The 21662-nt window shown below is 39.2% G+C and overlaps 4 protein-coding genes across 5 annotated transcripts in view; 2 read left to right on the top strand and 2 right to left on the bottom strand.

The window, feature by feature from the left end:
* rps6 (ribosomal protein S6) overlaps positions 1–4494 on the top strand; it is a 7441-nt gene extending 2947 nt beyond the window's left edge. The window contains exons 4-6 of the mRNA XM_014007884.1: positions 1153–1299; positions 3941–4098; positions 4358–4494. Coding sequence (XP_013863338.1) covers positions 1153–1299; positions 3941–4098; positions 4358–4453 — 401 coding nt within the window. The 3' untranslated portion in view covers positions 4454–4494. The remainder of the gene's footprint in view (positions 1–1152; positions 1300–3940; positions 4099–4357) is intronic.
* Positions 4495–4946: 452 nt separating this feature from the next.
* LOC106517164 (perilipin-2) lies at positions 4947–6797 on the bottom strand. The gene is made up of 6 exons (XM_014007883.1): positions 6618–6797; positions 6307–6511; positions 6039–6121; positions 5711–5966; positions 5507–5637; positions 4947–5335 (listed from the first exon to the last, which is right to left on the bottom strand). Exons 1-6 carry the CDS (start codon positions 6636–6638, stop codon positions 5006–5008), a joined length of 1026 nt encoding a protein of 341 aa, XP_013863337.1. The 5' UTR covers positions 6639–6797; the 3' UTR covers positions 4947–5005.
* A 1554-nt stretch (positions 6798–8351) lies between these two features.
* LOC106517161 (SMU1 DNA replication regulator and spliceosomal factor) lies at positions 8352–16913 on the top strand. The gene is made up of 12 exons (XM_014007877.1): positions 8352–8557; positions 9934–10144; positions 10220–10372; positions 10459–10575; positions 10809–10931; positions 11789–11908; positions 12163–12279; positions 12432–12559; positions 13625–13751; positions 13841–14002; positions 15049–15201; positions 15344–16913. Exons 1-12 carry the CDS (start codon positions 8532–8534, stop codon positions 15440–15442), a joined length of 1536 nt encoding a protein of 511 aa, XP_013863331.1. The 5' UTR covers positions 8352–8531; the 3' UTR covers positions 15443–16913.
* Positions 16820–21662, bottom strand: part of dnaja1 (DnaJ heat shock protein family (Hsp40) member A1) — a 12086-nt gene continuing 7243 nt past the window's right edge. For both annotated transcript variants that reach the window (XM_014007878.1, XM_014007879.1), the window contains exons 5-9: positions 19738–19965; positions 19536–19650; positions 19126–19241; positions 18728–18828; positions 16820–18641 (exon numbers count right to left, since the gene is read on the bottom strand). In XM_014007878.1, coding sequence (XP_013863332.1) covers positions 18408–18641; positions 18728–18828; positions 19126–19241; positions 19536–19650; positions 19738–19965 — 794 coding nt within the window. In that variant the 3' untranslated portion in view covers positions 16820–18407. The remainder of the gene's footprint in view (positions 18642–18727; positions 18829–19125; positions 19242–19535; positions 19651–19737; positions 19966–21662) is intronic.

Raw genomic sequence — 21662 nt, 5'->3', positions numbered from 1 at the left:
TCATACAGGTGAACAGAGTGGCAGGGGTTGTGCCAGAGTTAACTTTTGTTCAAAAGTCGTATGGCTATTTATTTATCTATTTATCTATCTATTTATTTATTATTACTATTATTAATAATTTATTTATTTATTTTTTTTGGCGGGGGCGGGTTGTTTTGTTTACAATGCATGTAGTTTTTAGTAATAACAATCCCGGAGGGATTGTAGTCTCCTGCCTTGGGAGGAGCTTAAACAGGCTGTGTCAGGGGTGAGAGGGGTCATCCAGAATCTGACCTGCACAGCCTACAGTCCTGGAGGAGAACAGGCCCTTTAAAGGTCGAAGGTTGCAGCCGATGGCACTGCGCACAATGAGCTATAGTCTCTGTCCCTGGCTGTGGCTGTGGCCCAATTTGAGTGCTCAAAACAAATGCAGCACTTTTTCTTTTTGGATAATGTGCTCTTAAATATGACCCCATGTAGTCATAGTGGAACAAGATGTTCACAATTTTAACTTAAAAGAACCAACTTCTGCTTTCTTTACAATCACCTCTGTGGCTCACATGTGACTAAACTAGCAACCAGAGGTATACAGAATCAACTCAAAGGTAAAGATGGGTTCCAAATTTYTATTTTATTTTTTTTTAACTCTGCCAACTTTACCTTTCTGGGTAGAGTTTGCATGTTCTCTCTTTGCGTGCATAGGTTTTCCTCCCACAGAATAAATTACTGTAAGGCTAACTGGTAACTAAATTGCCCTTAGTTGAGTGAATGGTGTTTTCTTTGTGGCTCTGTAATGGACTTAAAACCTGTCCAGGGTGTACCCTAATATTATTGGATATGGGCACCAGTGGCCCCCATAACCCTGAAAGGAAGAATCGAGTTAAGATAATGGATATTTTTTAAATAGTAAATTCAAGTAAAATTGTGATAACTAAAAACTACGTGCATTTGTGGTAATGCTGGGATTGACAAAATTCCATTTACTGACTGGTCACTTTCCTGATCAGGTGACTGTGTTCCTGGTCAAACTATATACTGTACAGTTTATAAATATCTAAATTTGTGTACAAGAGCTTTTAGATGAGGCCGAACTGAGTATTGCATATTAAAAAGTATGCTGTGGAGATCTCAGCATAACTGTTATTTTAATGTATTCACTCACCTTCTGTTCAGGTGAGAAGGACATTCCTGGGCTGACTGATAGCACTGTCCCTCGTCGCCTCGGTCCTAAGAGAGCCAGCAAGATCCGCAAGCTTTTCAACCTGTCTAAGGAGGATGATGTGAGGCAGTACGTTGTGAGGAGACCCCTGAGTAAAGAAGGTGAGAGTTTAATTATATAAAAACTTTTATTATTGATGCAGGTACTTGTTTATTTAGTATTAGGAATTGGTTTTGAGTGATACTGGAGCCTAAATTTTGATTTCAACAGGTTGCTTTTGGTTTAGTCATATCAGCTTCTCTTTTGCTTTCAAATAATTTTAAACCGTAATAAACTGATTTGTACTGAGAGGTCAGCAGTAATTTTACTGTGACACAAGATAAATGTAGTGCAGCATCATGGAAAGCTCCAAATGAAACCCAGAACACTGTTATGGTCTAACGCTGGCATTTGAATAAAGCAAAGAAATAACATTGGAGAAAGTGTCAGTTTATGGTACATTGTGTTTCTAAAATTTTAAAATATCTTTGTACATGTTTTATATATGTATATGCTTGTAGAAGTAAATTTTACTAATAAAACAGAATAATATCAGTGCGTAAAGTTGATGTGCTCAGAAAATTGCAATGCCATCATTTGTTTTTATTTGAATCGAGTTCATATAAATGAAGTCATCAGCACTGATGGTTTTATTGTTTTAGTAGAGGGCTTAAGACATTAAAGTGACTTACTGTGAAAAATACTTCATCAGTCATTACTCATCAAAACTAAGTGAACAAACACAGTTCAGTTTTTRTTGGCACTAGGGATGCACAGGTATGAAAATTTCAGCCGATATTGATATCCAGTATTGACGTTATGGCCGATGACCAATATTTACCGATATATTACACAAACACACAAATTGTTTTCATACATATACGCACAAATACAGTTGTCTTTTTCRATACATAAAAAAATGACCAGACCGCTGACATAGTTCCAGCTTCAGTTATTCCTGGCTTCACAACTTCACTGTCACTACCATGATCAAACCAATGCCACTCAACTAATTACCCCCCACAAAATCGGTCATTAATATTGGCCCCCTTGGAATACTAAATATTTTAAGATATCCAAAAAAAAAAATACATTGTGCATCCCTGCCAACGCCTATGAAAAGTTTGGAGTTTGAAGAAGCTGTTGTAAAGAAAACAAACAAAAAAATTAAGCTTGCAATAGGAATGTGCGATAATGGCAAAAAATTCATATCACGATATACATTATGATGGGTGGCGGTAACGATATATATCACGATATAAAACTTATAATAGAAAATAAATAAATAAATCACACATTAATTGAGTGGAATAAATATGTATAGGTAAAAAAAATTTAGACCTTAAAATCTCCTTTTTTTTTAAGGGACACTTTTAAGTCTCCCATAAAAATCTAAATTTAAGGGAGAYCTACCTGGTTAAATCAAATATCTCACACACACACACACAATAACTTTAATGTAATAGATATCTGCATCCATTGGATGTTGTTTGGAATAACCTGCTTTGTTTTAAGGTGGTAAAACAAATTGTTTGTATTTATTCCTTTCTACACACTTTGCAGATTATTTTTTTCTGCAACTCCTCGTGTTTAATCAGTGAGCGCTCCGGTGGAGTGACAATCATCCCGTTTATGCCTTACTTTTTTTTTTTAAGACAGTCTGTCACCCTTTCCTACAGCGCTTCCCCGCTGTACAAGGAAACAGTAAAGGCTGAGTTTTTATAGTCGCGCTTTGGAACACGCGCAAAGTGGGTGTGGAGTGCGCACGCATTCGGCCGTGCGGCGTCGCGCTATGACCGCAAGAGAAACGAGGTCCAGACCCAACGAGCTTTGTGAGTCCTGGAGCACTACTTCACCTGCACTGACTGTCACCTCGCTGTGTCACCATGTGCTGCGGCGCRTTCCTCCTGCCGCAGGCAGTGTGGTCGGTCGGCATCCGACMGGAGGACGCGCCGTCACATAAATATGTAAACAGTTWGGCGTTTATTTTCGCACAGGGTCCCTCCCATTTGCGCTCTCAGCCAGGCTGCTTCCCGCTTCCTCTGTTTTGACTCCAGCTGGTTACATCATCAAAAAGAATTGCGCGGTTGGCCGATAGACTACAGATCTCTATCATAGGACAAATTTATATCGTTTCTACCGTATATCGTTTATATCGCACATTCCTAGCTTGCAATATTTACAGGGTTCATGCAGGGTCYTAAAAAGTCTAAAATTTGAAAATCAAAAATTTAGGCCTAAAGTCTTAATTTCATCCCAAGTCTTAAATTTTATTTTGTCAAGTCTTTTATACTTTTAATCATTCCTAACAAGTGTTGGCTGTATAAATAAACAGAGTAAACCAGAGTAACCCTAACCCTGCTTGTGGTTTAAACATGGGAACGTGTTTTCAGTGAAACTTGGCTTCATCTCAGTGATTTTTTTTTTTTTTACTCAGTTGGAAACAGTACACAGCAGTCAATATGAAGGTCTCATAGATATGACCATTTCATTAAAATAATTTGGTGTTCTTGTATTAAAATTAAATATTCTTTCATAGCTAAGTTGATAGCAATAAAAAGGTTTCTATGTTAAAAATTTTTGGGATCATTTGAATGTTTTTGTTAGTGCATCAGTTTGGTCTTAAATATCATTCCTATTGGTCTTAAAAGGTCTTAAACTTAACTTACTGAAACATGCATGGACCCTGTATTTAACTTAAACATGTTCTGTCATTGAGGTTGATTTTCTTTTCTGTAGTTATTAATAATCTCTCTCTACCAGGTAAGAAGGCCAGAACCAAGGCTCCTAAGATCCAGAGACTGGTGACTCCTCGTGTGCTGCAGCACAAGCGCCGCCGCATCGCTCTGAAGAGACACCGCACCCAGAAGAACAAGGAGGAGGCCTCTGAGTATGCCAAGCTGCTGGCAAAGAGGATGAAGGTATGGCCTTTCTGTCCTGTATGTATTCATCTGTCATTGCACTGAAAAAATAAAAATAAAAAATAACGGCAACATAAGAGGGATAAAGAATTTGGCTAAATATTTAAAACAAAAGCTGTAATTTAAAAAATCCAAACATCTTCAGTTATTGGCAGACACTTTAACCAATAGCTGTAAAGAGGCAACGGTAAAATAAAAGGTCTACTCAGGTACTTGTTGTGTTCTTAAAGTTTGACTCCTTTTGTTTATTTCTAAACAGGAGGCAAAGGAGAAGCGCCAGGAACAGATTGCCAAGAGGCGTCGCCTTTCCTCCCTGAGGGCATCCACATCCAAGTCAGAGTCCAGCCAAAAGTGAAATCCACAAGTCAAATAAAGTCTTGTTTTGCTGAAAAACTACTTTAACTGTCAGTGCATTAATGTGATTAATAAGTCTTTTTATGGAGGTGCCTAAGCCCAGAATTTAAAGCTGGCACTATAAAATGAGCCTGGATAGAAGCATTGAATAGTTAACTCCTTGGTGCAACTAAATATTACATGTACACAAGATGCTTAATTGTATTTGTAAAGATCTTTATCCACTTGTTCACATGCCACAATGGATGGGATTCTGATCAAACTAGTTCTGAGTACACTTTTGGGTAGTGGGGTCCTTTTGAAATTTACTACAATCTAAATTGAATTGATCATAGGACTTTACAAAACAGGAGCAGCTGATTTCATAACATGTTGGAAGAGAGACATGATACTGCATAATTCAAGTCTTTAACCTCAGTATTTTCAGTAACTGCTACACAGCTTCGGTGTATGTATGAAAAATATCTGCCAGAGTAAACCAAAAGGRGAAAGAGTGAGTTTGAGTCATTTATTTTAGTTTCAACATCCAAAAACAAGCAGAACATTAAATAAATCAGCGATTATAACTTTGAACACATTCCTTAACGTTATAGCCATTCTCAAATGCATGCGTCTTGGTGGGCCTTGTTCTCAAAGCAGATTGCAGGCGACCCGGTTCTCTGGAGGGCGATGCCCCGACAACCCTGAGGCCGGTTCTGCCCTGAAACCGTTCTGGTTTTGACGTTTGATGTCCCAAGCTGTACATCTGGGTGAAGAACAAAAGCACAGCAACCGTCTGATGCTGCAAGTACTGAGGCAGTCCTCGAAGGCTCCACACCAGGGTCTGACAGTTCTTCTGTAGGTCCTGAACCACACCAGTAGACCTTGATAAAGTCTCCCTGACCTGTGGAGTCAAATACATTGCTGTAGAACAGGAACAAGGCAGCCTTTTATCAAGTTTTTTTACATTAGAAAAAAATCGATTGTATTTAATGTCAGCAAAGTCAAATATATTCTGAAAATATTTAAAGTTCTTAATGGTTCAAGATTCATGCTTAACGAGTTTCCTGCACACCTGAACAAACTGGATCTTTAAGCAGACAGCATGGTAGGACCTCTGACACAGCTTGGTGGTGAGTCTGATCAGTCGCACTGGGTAATTTCTGCTGGGAGCAGCAGCCTTCGATCCCTCCAAGTGAGCTTTTTCTGCAGAGACAAAGACAAGTGTTGATCATTCATGACCTCAAGCTTTGCCACAATCTGCTTTCATGCCACGTACCTCTATCCTCTTCTGTTGGTGGAAACACATCATCTATCAGGGTCTCTGACAAGGTCAAGGCTGAGTCTAATCCCAGAGTGGTCACTCTGATGGCTCTCTGCACCAAAGACTGGTTTGTTCCATCATCATCCTCAACCTGGGGGATCCTGCTCACCACCCATGAGACCGTGTGCTGGACACACTCAGCAGCTCCACTGGCTGCATCGCTCACCACCCCCTGAAGGTCACCCATCTTGTTCTTGGCAGCAGCAACCACCTGTGTGAATGAGTCGGTTCTATATTTATATACAAGTTTATACTAATGGAGATAAAGAGAGTTAGGAGATACCTCATCTGTGGGGGACTGTAGCACAGGAAATGAGGTCTCCAGCCAGTCTAGACCTTTGCACGCAACGTAATTTGCAGCAGAAACTGGAAATGCATGAGAACGACTTAATATGAATGCTTCTTTCAAACCCTTAGATTAGGAACAAATGTTTTGACAAAATATAGAAGCTGCATCAACAAGAACAATGCGTCTGTGACTCAAAAATGTACTTTTGTTGTTGCAGATGATGATTTTTCAATAAAATTCTTCATCCTAACCTAGAACTCACTTTTGGGCTCCAGTTTAACAATGACAGGTGAAACCCTGGAGTACACAGCAGTGGTCAGACTGGCCATTCTTCTCTCCAGGCCTTCACACAGAGACTTCAGGCTAGGGTTCCTGTCTTTAGTGTCTTTATACAGGACTGATAATGTGGAACAAGCTGAAAGGACCACAGGCAGACTGGCAACCCTGTCAATTGCACTTGGTACTTTCTGAAACAATAAAAAATATTTAATATACATAAATAGTGAATTTATGAATAGTTAAGACTGTAAAGTTAAAGAAAGTTTAGACCTAATTAGTGGGGAATATGCTCACCTTGTTGTTGTTCTGGGGCATTTTTTCACTTTTCAGAGCAACACAGAAAAAAAAACACGCAAATTTCAAACCTCTTTGATCACCTTATTTGAGATAAAAAGGTTCAAAGAAGAAAAAAAAACTTTATCGTTCAGAAAGCCGGGTGAAGGAAGAAAATCTGCTCAAATAGCGTCCTCCTGCAAGCAATTAGCGCTCACCTGTTGAAGGTGGAGCCAAGTCTCGCGATATTTCAGCTTTTTGTAAACTGATGTGCTCGGGCTTGCCTTTTTTTTTTCTTTTTGTTTGTCCCCCCAAAATGCCAGCCTTACAGTCTCAATAGTTATTTTCAAAAATGTGACACTAGGCTATAAATAAATCACTGACCCGCATCATTAAACTGAAAGAAAAAAATTATTAATTTTATTGCTCAGAAGACAGAGCAAGCACTGTGAGGAGGATATGTCTCTAATTCTTAACCCACTCATTTCTCCAGTAGCTGATATAAACAGGCTTATCTAAATAACATTTGGTATTTCAACAAGTAATATTTTTAGGCAAGATTTATACCCAAGGTGTTCATTTCTGAGATTAGATTAAGTTATATTTTTCAAGTCTTTGTTGTTAACTTCACTAATACTTCAAATCATCTTCTCATTCCTCTATATCAGAACTGCCCAAAGTGTGGCCCGCGGGCCAAAATTGTTAAGCCATTTGATTTGGCCCACCAGCAGTTGTCCTGGCTACTAGGTTGTATTCTCCTGTCTTATGTAGAAACACTATATTTCCACTTTCATTCTGACCAATGATCCAATTATACAAGGAACTGTGCTGCAGATTGTCTTAACCAATTCTGTGTAATTTATTGTGCGTTGTATTAAGATCAATCATAAAATACAAGTAACTACAAGAGGCATTTAGATTAGAATTAAGCACACGTCTAGATTTGCATACCTTTTTAAGATCACAAATCTTTCAAAAATTTTCTACATCTAATTTCCCTCTGGGATCAATAAAGTATTTTTTTATTAAAATGAGTTGAATTGAAATGCAAAAAAATTAATTTATGAAAAGTCTTACCATACTGGCTGCCAGCTTAATAATAAAAAAACAACTTTATTTAGGAAGTATTTGCTTTTCATACATACTGTAACTGCGTTTGGCCCGCAGCACTCAGATCGATTTTTATTTTGGCCCTCTCAGGGAAAATGTTTGGGCACCCCTGCTCTATATATTCTTAAACCCCCCACTTCAGTCATAACTTGTCCTCATGTCCAGGTCCAGCTGAAGCTGATGGATTATAGTCGTGCGGTTGAGGTCCATGAGTCAAGCAGACAGTAAATTGACTTATAGCCAACATATTTTTAAAAAAGTAATTTAAATTTGATATTTCTAATTCCTGCTAAAATATTGACTAGTTTATAAAATTCCTTTTTAAAAGAACATTTTTGAAAAGGTCAAATTTTCCCTATTGTTGTCATAAAGGGAAAGAGGAGACAGATATACAAACATAGAAATAAACAACCTCTAAGTCAACATGCTTTACCTCTGCCTGTTGGTGTGCAGACAGGGGGTGGGGGGGTTTCCATGGTGGGGTGCACGCTCTGGAACACGAGGTTCTGCCTGTGGTGGTGCTGATGCTGCGGCTGCAGCATCCCGCCTCTCTGCCGCACACAACGTGCTCAGGAGCATCTTTCTTCTAGTAAGCGGCCTGCGTCAAAGAGGAGGAGGAGATGCTCTGACACTCCAGAGGCAGTCACAAAGGGTTTGGGGGTGGGAGAGAAAAAAATAAATAAATATGTGAGATGCAAAAGAAGGCACGTGCGGTGGGTGGTCTCTGGCACGCGGATTTCACGTGGCTCTGTAGCCAAGCCTCCACACCGTCATCATCATCAGTCCGGTGCGGCAGCAGCAGCAGGAGACCACATCCCGACCATCATGGCTGTGGAGCTGGAGCCTGCAGAGTAAGTCTGCTCTTCTGTGTGGGAATTATTCACTTAAAACAGTATGGAGGGGATTTTTGCACGTGTTGTTCATTAGGAAAAGTCCAAATWTGGCAAGTTTTAACTTGGTCATTTATAAGATGTAAGCTCAAAACGGCAGTAAATAAATTTCAAACATGTCTTTAACCCTGATTTTATCGGTGTTCGTGCGCTTGCGTGGCAAAGTTGATATTTTCATCCGATTCAACTTCTAAAGCTGTTGTTATTAAAAAAAAAGCTTCTGGTTTTTTGAGATCACTGAGTGTAGAAACGCTGGTGAGGGCTTGCACTGAGCCAATTAATCTCACTAATTAMACCGAGAGACGAGCTTCCCCAGGATGTTTTGCAGCTCAGCATCTAATATTTCACCCACCTGTTCTTGTTGATCTGATGGTTCCTCCGCCTGGAGATCTGCTGCTTTATTCTCCCACTGTCATTTCCTTTAATCTGATTAAGAATAGCCGCATCAGATTTGATGACTGTGTTCACACAGGTCATTCAAAGTTAAATTTCATATTGTTGGGTGTTTTATTCAGTTTTGTTATTAATTTGGTGCATGTTTGATCAAAATCAGAAGCTGGACATGATTCCTTAACCTTCAGGTGCATTTGTAATTAAGTGGATACAAACACACATGGGCTTGTTTTTATATCCCCGTGGGGACCGTGGATTGACTTCCATTCATTTTCTGGTAACTTATAGCCTAACCCTGAACTTTTACCTTAAAATTAACCTTACCTGACACTAAAACTAACCTAAACTCAATTCGCACTTTGATCCTAAACCAGGCTGCCTTTTTTTGGAAAATGGTTCTCACCATGGAGCAAAAACATGTTCAAACAATCAAAGCAGTTTTTTCAGTAACTTTTATTATTTTTTTGCATTTACGTAAATAAAGATTTCTAAGGCTTTATTTAAAGTTCATTTTTCTGGCAGCACAATGACYAACATAAATTATTATTGAGATCATGTTTTCAACTGGTGATGAGGAGAAAGGTTAGGAAATTGACAAGCAACACAAAAGTGGTGCAAAATATTTATTTTTATTTTTTTTACTTTGGCATGCGAAACATCAGGTGGTATGTCTTTTCACAGAATGTTACTTTAATTTAKATTTATGGAAACACTACAAAGTCGATAATAAATACAGTTTTTATTAAAAAAAATAAAGCAAAACAAGAAAAAGGTGAGGTCTAACAATTAAAAAAGGTCAGAWAACAAATCAAAACTGGGTTCAAAATCTTTGACATGTTTTGATGGGATGATTCAAAGTGTGAAGGGTTTCACAAAGGCTGCAGTGTTTCTGTGTTTTTATCAGTCTGCGATGAATCCGACAGTTTCCCTCTGCGTCTCTGCAGCGTGCTGCGTCTGATAATGCAGTACTTGAAGGAGAATAACCTGTACCGCACGCTGAGCACCTTACAGGAGGAAACCACCGTCACCCTCAACACGGTGGAGAGCATCGAAAGCTTTATGGAAGACATAAACAGAGGCCACTGGGACTCGGTTCTGATGGCCATCGAGTCCCTCAAGCTGCCTGACAACACGCTCATCGACCTCTACGAGCAGGTGGGCTTCGGTTTGATCTTCAGGTGTGTCCCTCAGCTGGATTTGACGATCGGCATCTCTGATCTGGCTCAACAGGTTGTGATGGAGCTGATAGAGATGAGGGAGGCGGGAGCCGCTCGTTCTCTCCTCAGACAAACCGACCCGATGATTATGCTGAAGCAGACCCAGCCAGACAGATACACCCACTTGGAGAATTTGCTGACGTGCTCTTACTTTGACCCTCGTGAGGTAAAATGAACAAAAAAACAAACAGCATGAATTGAAACGATCAATCGTGTCTGAGAGGGTTTCATTAGGCTTCGTCTGGTCTGCAGGCGTACCCGAAAGGCAGCAGCAAAGAGAAGCGGCGCAGAGCGATCGCAGAGGCTTTGGTGAGGGAGGTCAGCGTGGTGCCGCCTTCTCGCCTCGTTGGGCTCCTGGAAACAGTCAGTGTGAGTATTCAGATCAATATTCTGCTCAGCGCTCTGACTAATGGCATGACAAGGGAATTCATGTTACTGAACCCCACCTGTCGTAATGGGACCATGCATGCGGTGTCACCTCCAGAAATGTTTTAATGCAGTGTAATCGAATTATTCACATTACTGGACAATACTAAATCAGAATTAAAATGAGCGTTCAAAGCATTTTTCATCCAAATGTTTTTTTTTTTTTTTTTTTGCAGAACGTGAGACGGCAGCAGCATCCACGCTATCTCTCCCCTGACACAACCATCAACACGTCCTGCAGCAAGGAGCAAAAACAGGAGAAAGAAGCCTTTCCAACGCAGCTGTACCGCCACATAAAGGTACTGCTGGGTTCTGAATTTCCATCTTTTGGCTCAAATTTGATCTCGTCGATTTTGTTTGTCTGAAAACAGCTAAACTGAGAAAATTGTACTGAGTGAATTTATCACACACCAGATATTGAAACAAGACAACCACAAAACAATTTATAAGAGCTCTCAGAGAAACGGCAGGAAAATCACAGCCAACATCACCTGGAGACAGTGTGTGTCTGTCGCCCCAGACTGTCTGAATCTGTTTTCTGTAGTCAAAAGCTCATTATACTGAGTCAACGCCCCGTTAATTCTCAAGGACAAGCGGCTGGATTCTTCATCACCTGATTTATGGGTTCTAATCTAACTGGGATGGAATACTTTTATGATTCCTCCTGACTTTTGTCTAAACCACCAACTGCAAAAGATTAACAAATATATTATGAAAATGATTAATACTGACTAATTATTCATACTATTCTGCAATTGACTGAAGCTTTTTTGCACTATCTCTGAGTCAGAGCTTTAAGTTTTAAAGAGACACCTTATGTTTTSTTACTGTTAGCAAGATATCTCATGAATTAATGACAGGATCATAATGAAACTTTCAGAAAATTGTACAACCCCACTTAAGATAACCATAAAATGAGGGACTAAAAATAAAGAACTACAAAGATGGCCACCAGGAAAATGCCTAGTTCAACAGTACACAAAACGATCGTCCCTGTTGTGATGAGGTCAGCTCAGACAGCTGAAAGTTTTTGTCTCTTTGAGGTCACAGCCTGATGTCAGACTGCTCATCTGACTGTGGTTCTGGTTCCAGCAGGATGTTGTGTTTCCGCTCAAGCGTTGAAATGAACTGTAGTTTGTGTGGTTTGAATGTGCAGTTTGGACAGAGGTCACATGTGGAGTGTGCCCGTTTCTCGCCTGACGGAAAGTATTTAATCACCGGATCAGTGGACGGCTTCATAGAGGTCTGGAACTTCAACAGTGGAAAAATTAGCAAGGTATCATCACACCAAACACTGTGCACTTTTCATTTTTATTATGGCTTTTTTTTTTGTTATTCGTTTGGACAAAGTTATACTAGTTAAAAAAAGAGTAAAACCTTACTAAATCTTTGTCTGTTCTGTCAGTGAGCATATTATGCAAACACAAATTAGGCTAACTAATCAAAGCCAACACAAAAATGGCTTTGAGGAACGCTTTTACTCTTGTTAACTCTTGATTTGTCTGTGTTTTGGGCCCTGACCTGCTGTAGGATGTGAAGTACCAGGCCCAGGACAGCTTCATGATGATGGATGATGCTGTGCTCTGTATGTGCTTCAGTCATGACTCAGAGCTGCTGGCAACAGGAGCTCAGAACGGCAAAATAAAGGTCAGATTTGTTGAAACTTTTGCTCAAATAAGCAACAAATAAACACGTGTAACCCCACAGAATTTTCAGATTTAATAATAAGGTACTGAAATATAAAAGCTTGAAAGCCAACGCGAGTGTCACAGAAATGTTTGTCTGTGTTGTCGGCGAAGGTGTGGAAGATCCAAAGCGGCCTGTGCGTGCGCAGGTTCGAGCACGCTCACAACAAAGGCGTGACGTGTCTGAGTTTTTCCACGGACAGCAACCAGATCCTCAGTGCCTCTTTTGACCAAACCATCAGGTGGGATTTAACTGAACTCAAACGACTGAGGCTTTTTTTTTTCATCTTACAATTTAACACTGAAATGTATTCAGAAGAARAATGAAAACACGAGGCAGGAGCTTTGTTTAGTTTCACAGATTCTTGTTSGGGTAGATGTTTGCTTGTGGGAGGAAGGAAAAAAAGAAAGATATCTTCCTGACCTCAGACAYGATTCACAAAAGTTTGGAAGGAGTCAGAACAGCAGGAGGAAGGAGGCAGCTATTGTTTTTTTGTATTTCACTGTGGATTATTAAAATGTGAAAAAGTGGGTGAGTAACAAGTAAAAAAACATACTGGTAATCAGAACATATATTTGTAATGAATACGAATATGAGTGCTGCTGAGCTATTAATGCTTGAAAATAAATTTAAAGATTTATAAAATGTTTTTTGCACAAACTGCCGAGATTTTTAAAACACAAGTTGCTTAAAGATGACATCATCCTTTTTGGTTGTACATAAATAGTAGGTATAGATATAAYCTTTCCACAGRACCYCACTTCCAAAAACTGAACCAATWGGCATCTTTGTAAATTAGCAGTTCCTGTTTGTTTTTCACTTTCTTTACGTCCTGCACACATRGACTGGAGCCCCTTCCCACAGAGGTGGGGTTGAATGTTATTTTTGCCTCCTGTTGGGGTGTGGGCTGAGCCTCTCTGCTGAATTTATTGGAGGCACATGTGCTGTGTGGGTGCAGCTGAGGTACCTCATGTGCTCAGGCACAAAGCTGCAACGTGTTCCTCTCCTTGCTGTTCCCCAAGCTGAGAGAGAGAGAGAAAAAAAATGAAATATTCTTCACAAATTGTAAATCCTCTGCAAAGACACAGAGTGAATCAGCAGGCGTGAGGCGTTTTGTCATGGTTTAGCTGATCTGCACTCAGTCACTCAACTGGAGCTAAAAATAGCACGGCAGCAACACGTTTCCATGTAAAAAAAAAAAAAATATATATATATATATATTCCCAATCAGATGATTGTTCAAATCAGTCAATGCTGCAGTTGTTTGTCACGCAGCTAATCGGTGATGTCATTTTTTTTTTTTCAGAATCCATGAGCTGAGGTCAGGGAAGATGCTAAAGGAGTTAAAGGGCCATTCATCGTTTGTAAATGATGCTTCTTTAACTCGTGATGGTTCTCACGTCATCAGCGCATCCTCTGATGGAGCTGTGAAGGTGCAGCAATCCACCTGCAGGACATCATTTGTAACGTTRCGCAAGCTGGGAGTCTCCTGGAAGCTTACCTCTTCTGTGCGTCTTTTCAGATCTGGAACATGAAATCTTGCGAGTGCGTTCAMACTTTCAAGTGTCCGTCACCGGCGTCGGACGTGCCGGTCAACAACGTGATTCCTCTTCCCCAAAACCCCGAGCAGTTCTTGGTTTGTAACCAGACCAACACAGTGGTCATCGTGAGCATGCGTGGTCAGGTGAGAGCTCTGCAGCTGGACTCGGTATCATCCATAGTGGGCAAGGTTCTGCTTTCAAAGCTGATACAGTAACTCAGTGCAGTATAAAAAACTGAAAACGTAGTGCTCATAATTTCTCAGAAATGGTTGCATTTATTGTTTCTTTTACCTTTTTAAACAGTAAAATGTTTATTTTCCAGTAAAACTAATCCTGCAAACCACAGCTGCTTAGCATTTAGCATCGACACATGCAGGAAACAAACACCAAAACACCTTCTTTGCTTCAAGATCATTTAAAAACATTAATGTCAGTTTGATTTTCAAAGTACTTCACAAACAAGAAAAGAAAAAGTGCTGTATGGCAAACATGACAATCAAAACAAACATGCGAGATCTCAAAAGACAGACACACAAGAAAACATAAAAGTACAGACAACATTGTCAAGCTCTTCTTTTGTCAAATGTCAATGAGTACARGTGGTTCAGAGGTTAAAGGAGGTGATTGGGAGGAGGCAGGCTGGAATTCCCGGACWGGCACAAAGAATTTAGCTGGGGAAGCACCCATGTTTGCCCCACTGTGGGCCCTTGAGCAAGGCTCTTAACCCTCCAGCAGCCTTTTGCTCCACATGTGCTGACATCTGTGATGGGTGAAACACATGGAAAGAATTGACAGAGTGAAATAAAAAAAAAGTGTTTTTAGCAGCATTTTAAAGTTTCTAAAGTTAGCACAGATAGAGAAATATTTTTCTATTTAAAACCATATAAGAAAATATAATTTCTTGAAGGAGCATGTATTGCACGAAAGCTGTGCTCAGATTACATGTTGTAGATGACCCACAGCTTGCCAAATTCAAGCTCAAYGTCTATAAAATAGGAAAACGGAGTGGTAATCAATAAGTTAAAATGTTCCAACCAGGTTTATTGGTTTTCTAAGTTAACTGACTCCATTTTTATGATGAATGCAATGATCTTTTCATCTTTTAAAAAAAATCCTGACGAATTGCGTACCATGTAAAAGACATGAACGTGGTGTTGGAGGCGTAACGCTGCTCCCTGTTCCTCCTCAGACTGTGAAGACGTTCTGTTCGGAGCGAGCAGGAGCAGCAGGCTTTGTGTGCTGCACCCTGTCGCCCCGCGGGGAGTGGATCTACTGTGTGGGAGAAGACTGTGTGCTCTACTGCTTCAACTGCACATCAGGAAGACTGGAGAAAACTCTGACTGTAAGCCCTGCTGCTAAGACACAACAATTATCCTCATCTACTCATTTTGTTGTCTTACTGTTGAGCAGATTGGAAAACAGGGGGCCATTGGGGGGGTGGGGTAAGAACATGTAATCATCTATGGACCTCTCTGCACCCACAGGTTCACGAGAGAGACGTAATTGGCATCGCTCACCACCCGCATGAGAACCTGATTGCCACATACAGTGAGGACGGCCTACTGAGGCTTTGGAAACCATGAACTAYGACCAGCATGCTCATCTGTGTGCAGTTTCATTTGTGCATAAAGTTTTGGTCATGCACCAGTCTTTACCAGTAGACAGACAGGTGTTTGGAAGTTGTAGGGCCACAGAGTAAAAAAAAAAAAAAAACATGATTTTTTTCTAGAGTTCTGGAATTAATCTCAGAATACTGAGAGAAAAAAAGTCAGAACTCAGTAAATTTATTTTTTATTGCTTTATTTTTTGCTCTGTGGCCCTAATCCTCTTCTGTAAAGTTGTCATCAGGAGCTTAAAAGTTMTTTTTGTTGCCTGAGCTGATTCTTAGAGCTGACTATAACTCACATCGCCACAGAAACCTTTGAACGTCATAACAGGGCAGAAAATCCATCTGTAAGATGTGTGTTTGCCACCACTGYTTCTTAAAGAATTAACACAGCAATTCATTTGTAGTCGATGGCATTAATTTGGCTAATGGATGACAACAAATACACTGCAAAAAATGTAATATCTCCAATGAAAGTTAGGGTTAATCCATATTTTATACTGCATTTATTCCAAAACATTGTTGTACCTGTCCTCGTGTACAAAGTGCTCGAGCTGTTTTATTTTTCAAATATGAATTTATTTTCCAAAAGCCTTTAACTCTGTCAGTTCCTCCACTCTGCACATAAACTCTTCCTCTTGAGCTTTTTGATTCATCGCTTCTGTCTTTAGCCGTCACAAAGTGCATGATGGTGAACTGTCGTCAGAAACTTTTCTGTTACTGCCTCATGTTTGRACAAACACAAACAGTATCAAACCCTAACCAGCTTTTTTTTTGTTGTTGATTTATTGAATCTGGTTTGTTCCCTGCATGCTACCTCAGCTCACTGCCTAAACATGGCTCTGCAATAATTTCTGTCTTTTGATATATGCATGGTCGTAAATGGTGGACCTCTAATGAACTTCCAGTGACACATTCTGTATCCAGTGTGCAAACTGTAGCTGTGTTTAATTGTACTTGGTATTCGGCCAGTATTACTTGCACTATATATGTATCTGTTATACACCAATGTCAAGTCATTGCACTCTATTTTTAATACTTATTGCATTATGTAAACCACTGAAAAAAGAATTATCAATAAATTAAAAAACTCCAGTGATTCAGTGCCTTGTACTCTAGTTTAAAATAGCAATCTAAAGCTGAAAAGATAACTAGAAGCTAAAAGTAGCTTGAATTAAGCTGTTTTGTGTTGTTAAAATTTGAAAATACTTTAGGACAGAGAAAAYGTCTTTTTAGGGTAGACTATAAAATATTGTCTCTGTATATTTATTCATGTCAGGAGGGAGTRTTTCAAATATCAGAACAAAAGGAAAACAGGAAAAAATGTAATCATTTTCAGACAGACCTGCAAGCCTCTTTTTGAGTTTCGTTTATTTTGTTTGTAACCTCTCAAGAGGAAATATATAACAAATTGGTGTAAACAAATATGCCAAAAAAAAAAAAAAAAACTGATCTACTTGCCGAAAAAAATAATTAAAAAAAGAGGTTGGATACTTTTATTACRGTTTCTCTTTGTTCAAACACCTAGAGACGATCAAACATCAGTTTAATAAAACCTCAAGTAACATTTATTAAGCATGACCACAAACATTCTTGATCCAAGCTTGTTAAATTAACACCTTTAAAAAGTTTTAGTTTTGGTTCCTCTTTAATTTGAGGAATGGACATTTTACTTTCCTTTACTGCACATTGAAGTTCCTCCTCTGTGGGAATAATGGTGTTTCTGCGATATTCAAGGCAATAATGATCACTTAAAAAATAACTTTAAAAAGCTACTTCAGGTTATGATAAGGCTTTGAAACAGGCAGGCAGACACTTCTGTGAGGTGTCAGGGTTGCCAATTTGAAGTCTCTTCATAACTTCCCATGATGCATCTGGCATTCAGGGAAGGGAAACATGACAAATAATTCACAACCTGTTTCCCAACACAAAACACCAGAAACGTGGCACTTTCTATTTTGATTTGCCTTTTTTTTTATCTACATTAAGAAATTTTAAGATTTCATATTTCTCTTTTTCTGATTTGAAAATAAAATAAAAGCCCTGAACTGAGTTCCTTTTCATCTTCAACTTGGCACCTCTTAGTTTTCTGTGATCACGGCACRACAGCAGCATTTTTCTTTAAATCGTTCAGTGTGTTCTGGAAATGTCACAACTCAGGTATTGGGGCCTTTTTAAAACATCTATAAATGCTTGTTCCCCACCCCGACATTACACTTAGAAAAACACGCACAAACTTGTCTATGCACCCGATGCGACGCTCCCAGACAAAACTTCAGCTCAGACGAGGTCAAACATGAAACAAAACTTAAATATTAGTTTAAATATTCTACAACTCAGTGGCTTGAACCTGAACGCCTCCAAGCATTTTTATCACATTTTCAAGAATGATTAGAAATGTTTTAGAAATAGCCCTTGAAAAGGGTAAGCCAGCATAAATGTTTCAACACATATCCAYCACTATGACCTGAACTTTGGGTCGTTGAACCCAAATGAACGGATGAGTCCTCCAAACGTGGTTTGCCACCACTGATTAACACTATATGTAAAAAGGTTATAATCATGTTAATATTGGCATAAGTTTTAGTGTTAATGCTTTAAAAGCAGAATGTCAACATATTTATCTTTCCTGTGACACCTGCACTCATTTTTAACCACAGTGGGGTAGGATCAAAACTTGGTCCCAGAAATGAAATAAAATAATAATAAAAAAAAGAAGTAGTCCAAAAATCAAGTTCTGGAACCTGAGCAAACTCTGCTTTAACACTCCTTTAAAAAATCAATGTGAACAAACAGGGATCTGTGACACCATTTTAAGATTCCAAAATTTTTTTAAACTATGAAAAGCAACAAGTTGAAAAAAAAAGTGCACAAATTTCCAACAAGGTGCATTGTTGCATCAGAGAGAAGGAATTTGGAACCAGCAGAGGCCAAGCTGTGCTTTAAGACGTGTGGCACTGAACGCCGCCGGTGCTGGCGTAGTCGTCTTCATCCATGTAGTAGTACTGATGTCTGTGTCGCCTTCTGCTCTCCAAGTCACAGTCCTCCAGGTCGGCGTAGATGTAGAGGTCCTCGTCCATGCTCTCTGGCTGCTCTGCATCCAGCTTTCCTGGCAGGTAGCGCTCCAGCTCCTTCAGCTTGCGCTTGGGGAGAAAGTTGGCTGGAGGGAACACCACCTACAGGAAGTAACCACATAAAGCATTAAAGAAAGACCAGCAATTTAAAGAGGAAAGTGAAGAAACTTTATTTTAGAAATTCTTACCGAAAAGTGGATAATAAGACGTCCCTTTTCAAACGGTCTGCGATATGTGGGCATTCCTTCATTTAACACACATTTGGTGTCTCCAGGCTTGATTAATTCTCCTAATTTGCAAAACGAAACAAAAGAAACAAGTTACCTTTGCCTTAATAAACCTGAGACAGCATATCCCTTCGAACAACCCTGCAAATGATTAAAAACGGCTTTATAGCTTGTATTTACACCCATTAATAAAAAATAAAAAAAATCAGGTAAGAATTCATTCAGTTCAATTTATTTTGTACAAAACATAAAGTTTAGATCTGTCCTAAACCTGCATCTTATTCTGCTTTGTTCTAAATGCAGATCACCTCTTTCCATTTACCAACTCAAGCAGCATTTTTGCTGACTGATCCGGTTACCTGGATGTGACGTGACGAGAAGAGTTCTGTTGTCCAGCGTCTGAACGGGCTTTTTGAAACCACACAAAGCCTCAACCAGCTGCAGCTCCATCGACATGAGCAGGTCTTCTCCTCTCCTGATGACAACAACAGAGTCAACAAAAATCACTGCACCAGTGAGTGATCTGGCATCAGCGTTTGTAGATGATTAAGTTTTTTAAAGATAGGGTTTAGGGTCAAAGCCCCTCCCTTTCCTTTCTGTGCACATCATTTTCAACACTGAAAAAACACCAATATWTCCAGAGATTGTTCATGAGTGAACAGGATCTTAGCTTCAGATTGGACTACGTGTTTTTTGTTCAGGTATGTAACTTCCAAGTGTTAACTTCTTTAGAGCTCAGTTGATCAAAAACCTCCGGAGCCGGTTTTACCTGGTGAAAAACGGATGCTCCTGCTGGTCGAGGACGATGATGATATCACCGGGTTCGAGTCCTGGCTCCTGGTCTCCTTCACCGTGGAAAATGATTTTCTGACCRTCTTTCATTCCTGTGACAGTCAGGTCATGTGTTTGTCACGTTTGTAGTGTCAAACGCGAGCAGATAGATTTTGAAAAACGCACTCCTTTTCACTCACCTTTGTCAATGTGGACCTCCAGGATCTTCTTCTGCCGCAGTATCTTCCGGCCTCCACAGGTTTTGCAGCGGTCCTTCTGGTTAATTCTCTGTCCCTGACCCTGGCAGCTGTGGCACACTGTGGACACCTGCTGAACCATACCTGGAAGCAACTGGTGCATGCGGACCTGCATCCCTGTGCCGTGGCAGGACATGCACATCTGCAAAGCTCCTTTGCGACTCCCACGACCTGCGGGGGAAGACGTAAAGGAAGTTAGAYGCAGCATTTTTATTTCTTGAACATTAGTTGCTCTGCAGAACGAAATACTGGAATTAGCTGGAAGATGTGCAAAGACACCTGTTTGCTTACTTATGACTAAATGTATTAAACCAATGGTGTTTAATTTTGCAAATAATTTAGTAATAATAGTAACTGTCGCACATTAGAAATTATAAYTTAGAAACACATGGTGGAAGTGAACTGCAGCCTGGCTGACTGATAAAAACAAACAAACAAAACATACATAAGGTAATGACATCATTTGTTTTGATTTATTCGCAACCTGAAAACTCCAGTCTACAGCCTCAGACTGAATGAGCTAAAAAGTCTGCCTGGAATACTAAACAGTGAGTTAATGAGCTGAGAATCATGTCTATAATAATAATAATAATAATAATAATAATAATAATGACGACAACAACAACAACTCTGTCCACACATAAACTTCATAAGAGAGAGAGAGTTGAATTTTTAAGATGGAAACCTTGTGGGGCCTGAGTCAGTAACAGGAAGAAATGCTAACAGTATCCTGCAAAAATGTTGGTACTTTGTTTACAGACAGTGGCTTCATGTTGGTATCATTCCAACATAAACCTATATACATGCGAACTGAAACAAGAATAGGAGCCTGAACAGGAATGTAAATGTAGCAACGGCTTTGCAAACACAAATACTTTGTTGTGGAAATATAAATGACCAAGGCAGAAACACGTGAATAAAAAGAAGATGCACATCGTGGATGGTCGTCATGATTTATTCAGATTTTGCAATTGCAAAATGGTCACGGCGTGAGCAGGTCTGAACAGAGGGTCTAATCACGCAGCAAAAACACAACAAAGTTTCAGGAAGTAACTTATACAAACAGGCGGAGCAGTGAACAACCAATGAGGAAGTGACAAATCTTCCAGATTACACGAGGAAGGACATCAACCAGATAATGACAAATCGTAGCAGTTATCAAAAAGATACCAATTGAAATGTCAAGACAATATGAACTTAATAATCAGCAGAGAGGTATAATTATTTTCCAGGACATTCCCCTCWTTTTGATCAATCATTGATCAACTAAATTAAAGAAAAAATAATTATAAACTGCCTAAACATAAATCCAAAAAACAATGTACTAAAATAAGGAAGTAGTACAAATGATCGATGACCAAACTGATACCATCAAAAAATGTAAATAGAACCAAACCATAAAAAGAAAAATAAACTTTGAATAAATCAAAAACAAAAAAATAAAAATCAAAGGAATAAATTGTCAAAGAAATTAACGGAACTTACATATTTTAATTAATGTAAATTCGGAAAAAAACAATCATAATAATTGCATAAATGTTATTAATGTCTAATAAAAAGACTGATTAAACCAAAACAGCAAACGATTACTAAACCATACAAGAACTTTTACTAATGAATTTTTAATGTTGACCTAAGTCATAAAAACTTAAGTTTCCACCCCATTCAGGAAATCTTTATTCCACCCCTACAATGGAATTGAAGGAAACCCCAAAATCATAAAAACAAAACTTCAAAACCTGCAATAATAGAACAAAAATAATGCAAACTATGCAAAAACTGAGAACTAAAATAACTAGGGGAAAAATACTATTAAATTAAAAAAGGCAAAAAAACAAAACAACAACAAAAAAACAACAACAAAAAAA

The sequence above is a fragment of the Austrofundulus limnaeus genome, unplaced genomic scaffold (assembly GCF_001266775.1).
Source record: "Austrofundulus limnaeus strain Quisiro unplaced genomic scaffold, Austrofundulus_limnaeus-1.0 Scaffold45, whole genome shotgun sequence".
Classification (NCBI taxonomy): domain Eukaryota; kingdom Metazoa; phylum Chordata; class Actinopteri; order Cyprinodontiformes; family Rivulidae; genus Austrofundulus; species Austrofundulus limnaeus.
Note: the sequence above shows the minus strand (reverse complement) of the source record. Positions and strands in the feature narration are given on the sequence as shown.

What these genes read in the sequence shown, in the direction of transcription:
- LOC106517164 (XM_014007883.1), bottom strand. Translation starts at nt 6,638, where the DNA reads ATGCCCCAGAACAACAACAAG. An exon ending in ACCAACAGAAGAGGATAGAG is followed by an intron (nt 5,638 to 5,710) that starts GTACGTGGCATG and finishes TTGTCTCTGCAG; the next exon opens with AAAAAGCTCACTTGGAGGGA. An exon ending in TAAAGATCCAGTTTGTTCAG is followed by an intron (nt 5,336 to 5,506) that starts GTGTGCAGGAAA and finishes TTGACTCCACAG; the next exon opens with GTCAGGGAGACTTTATCAAG.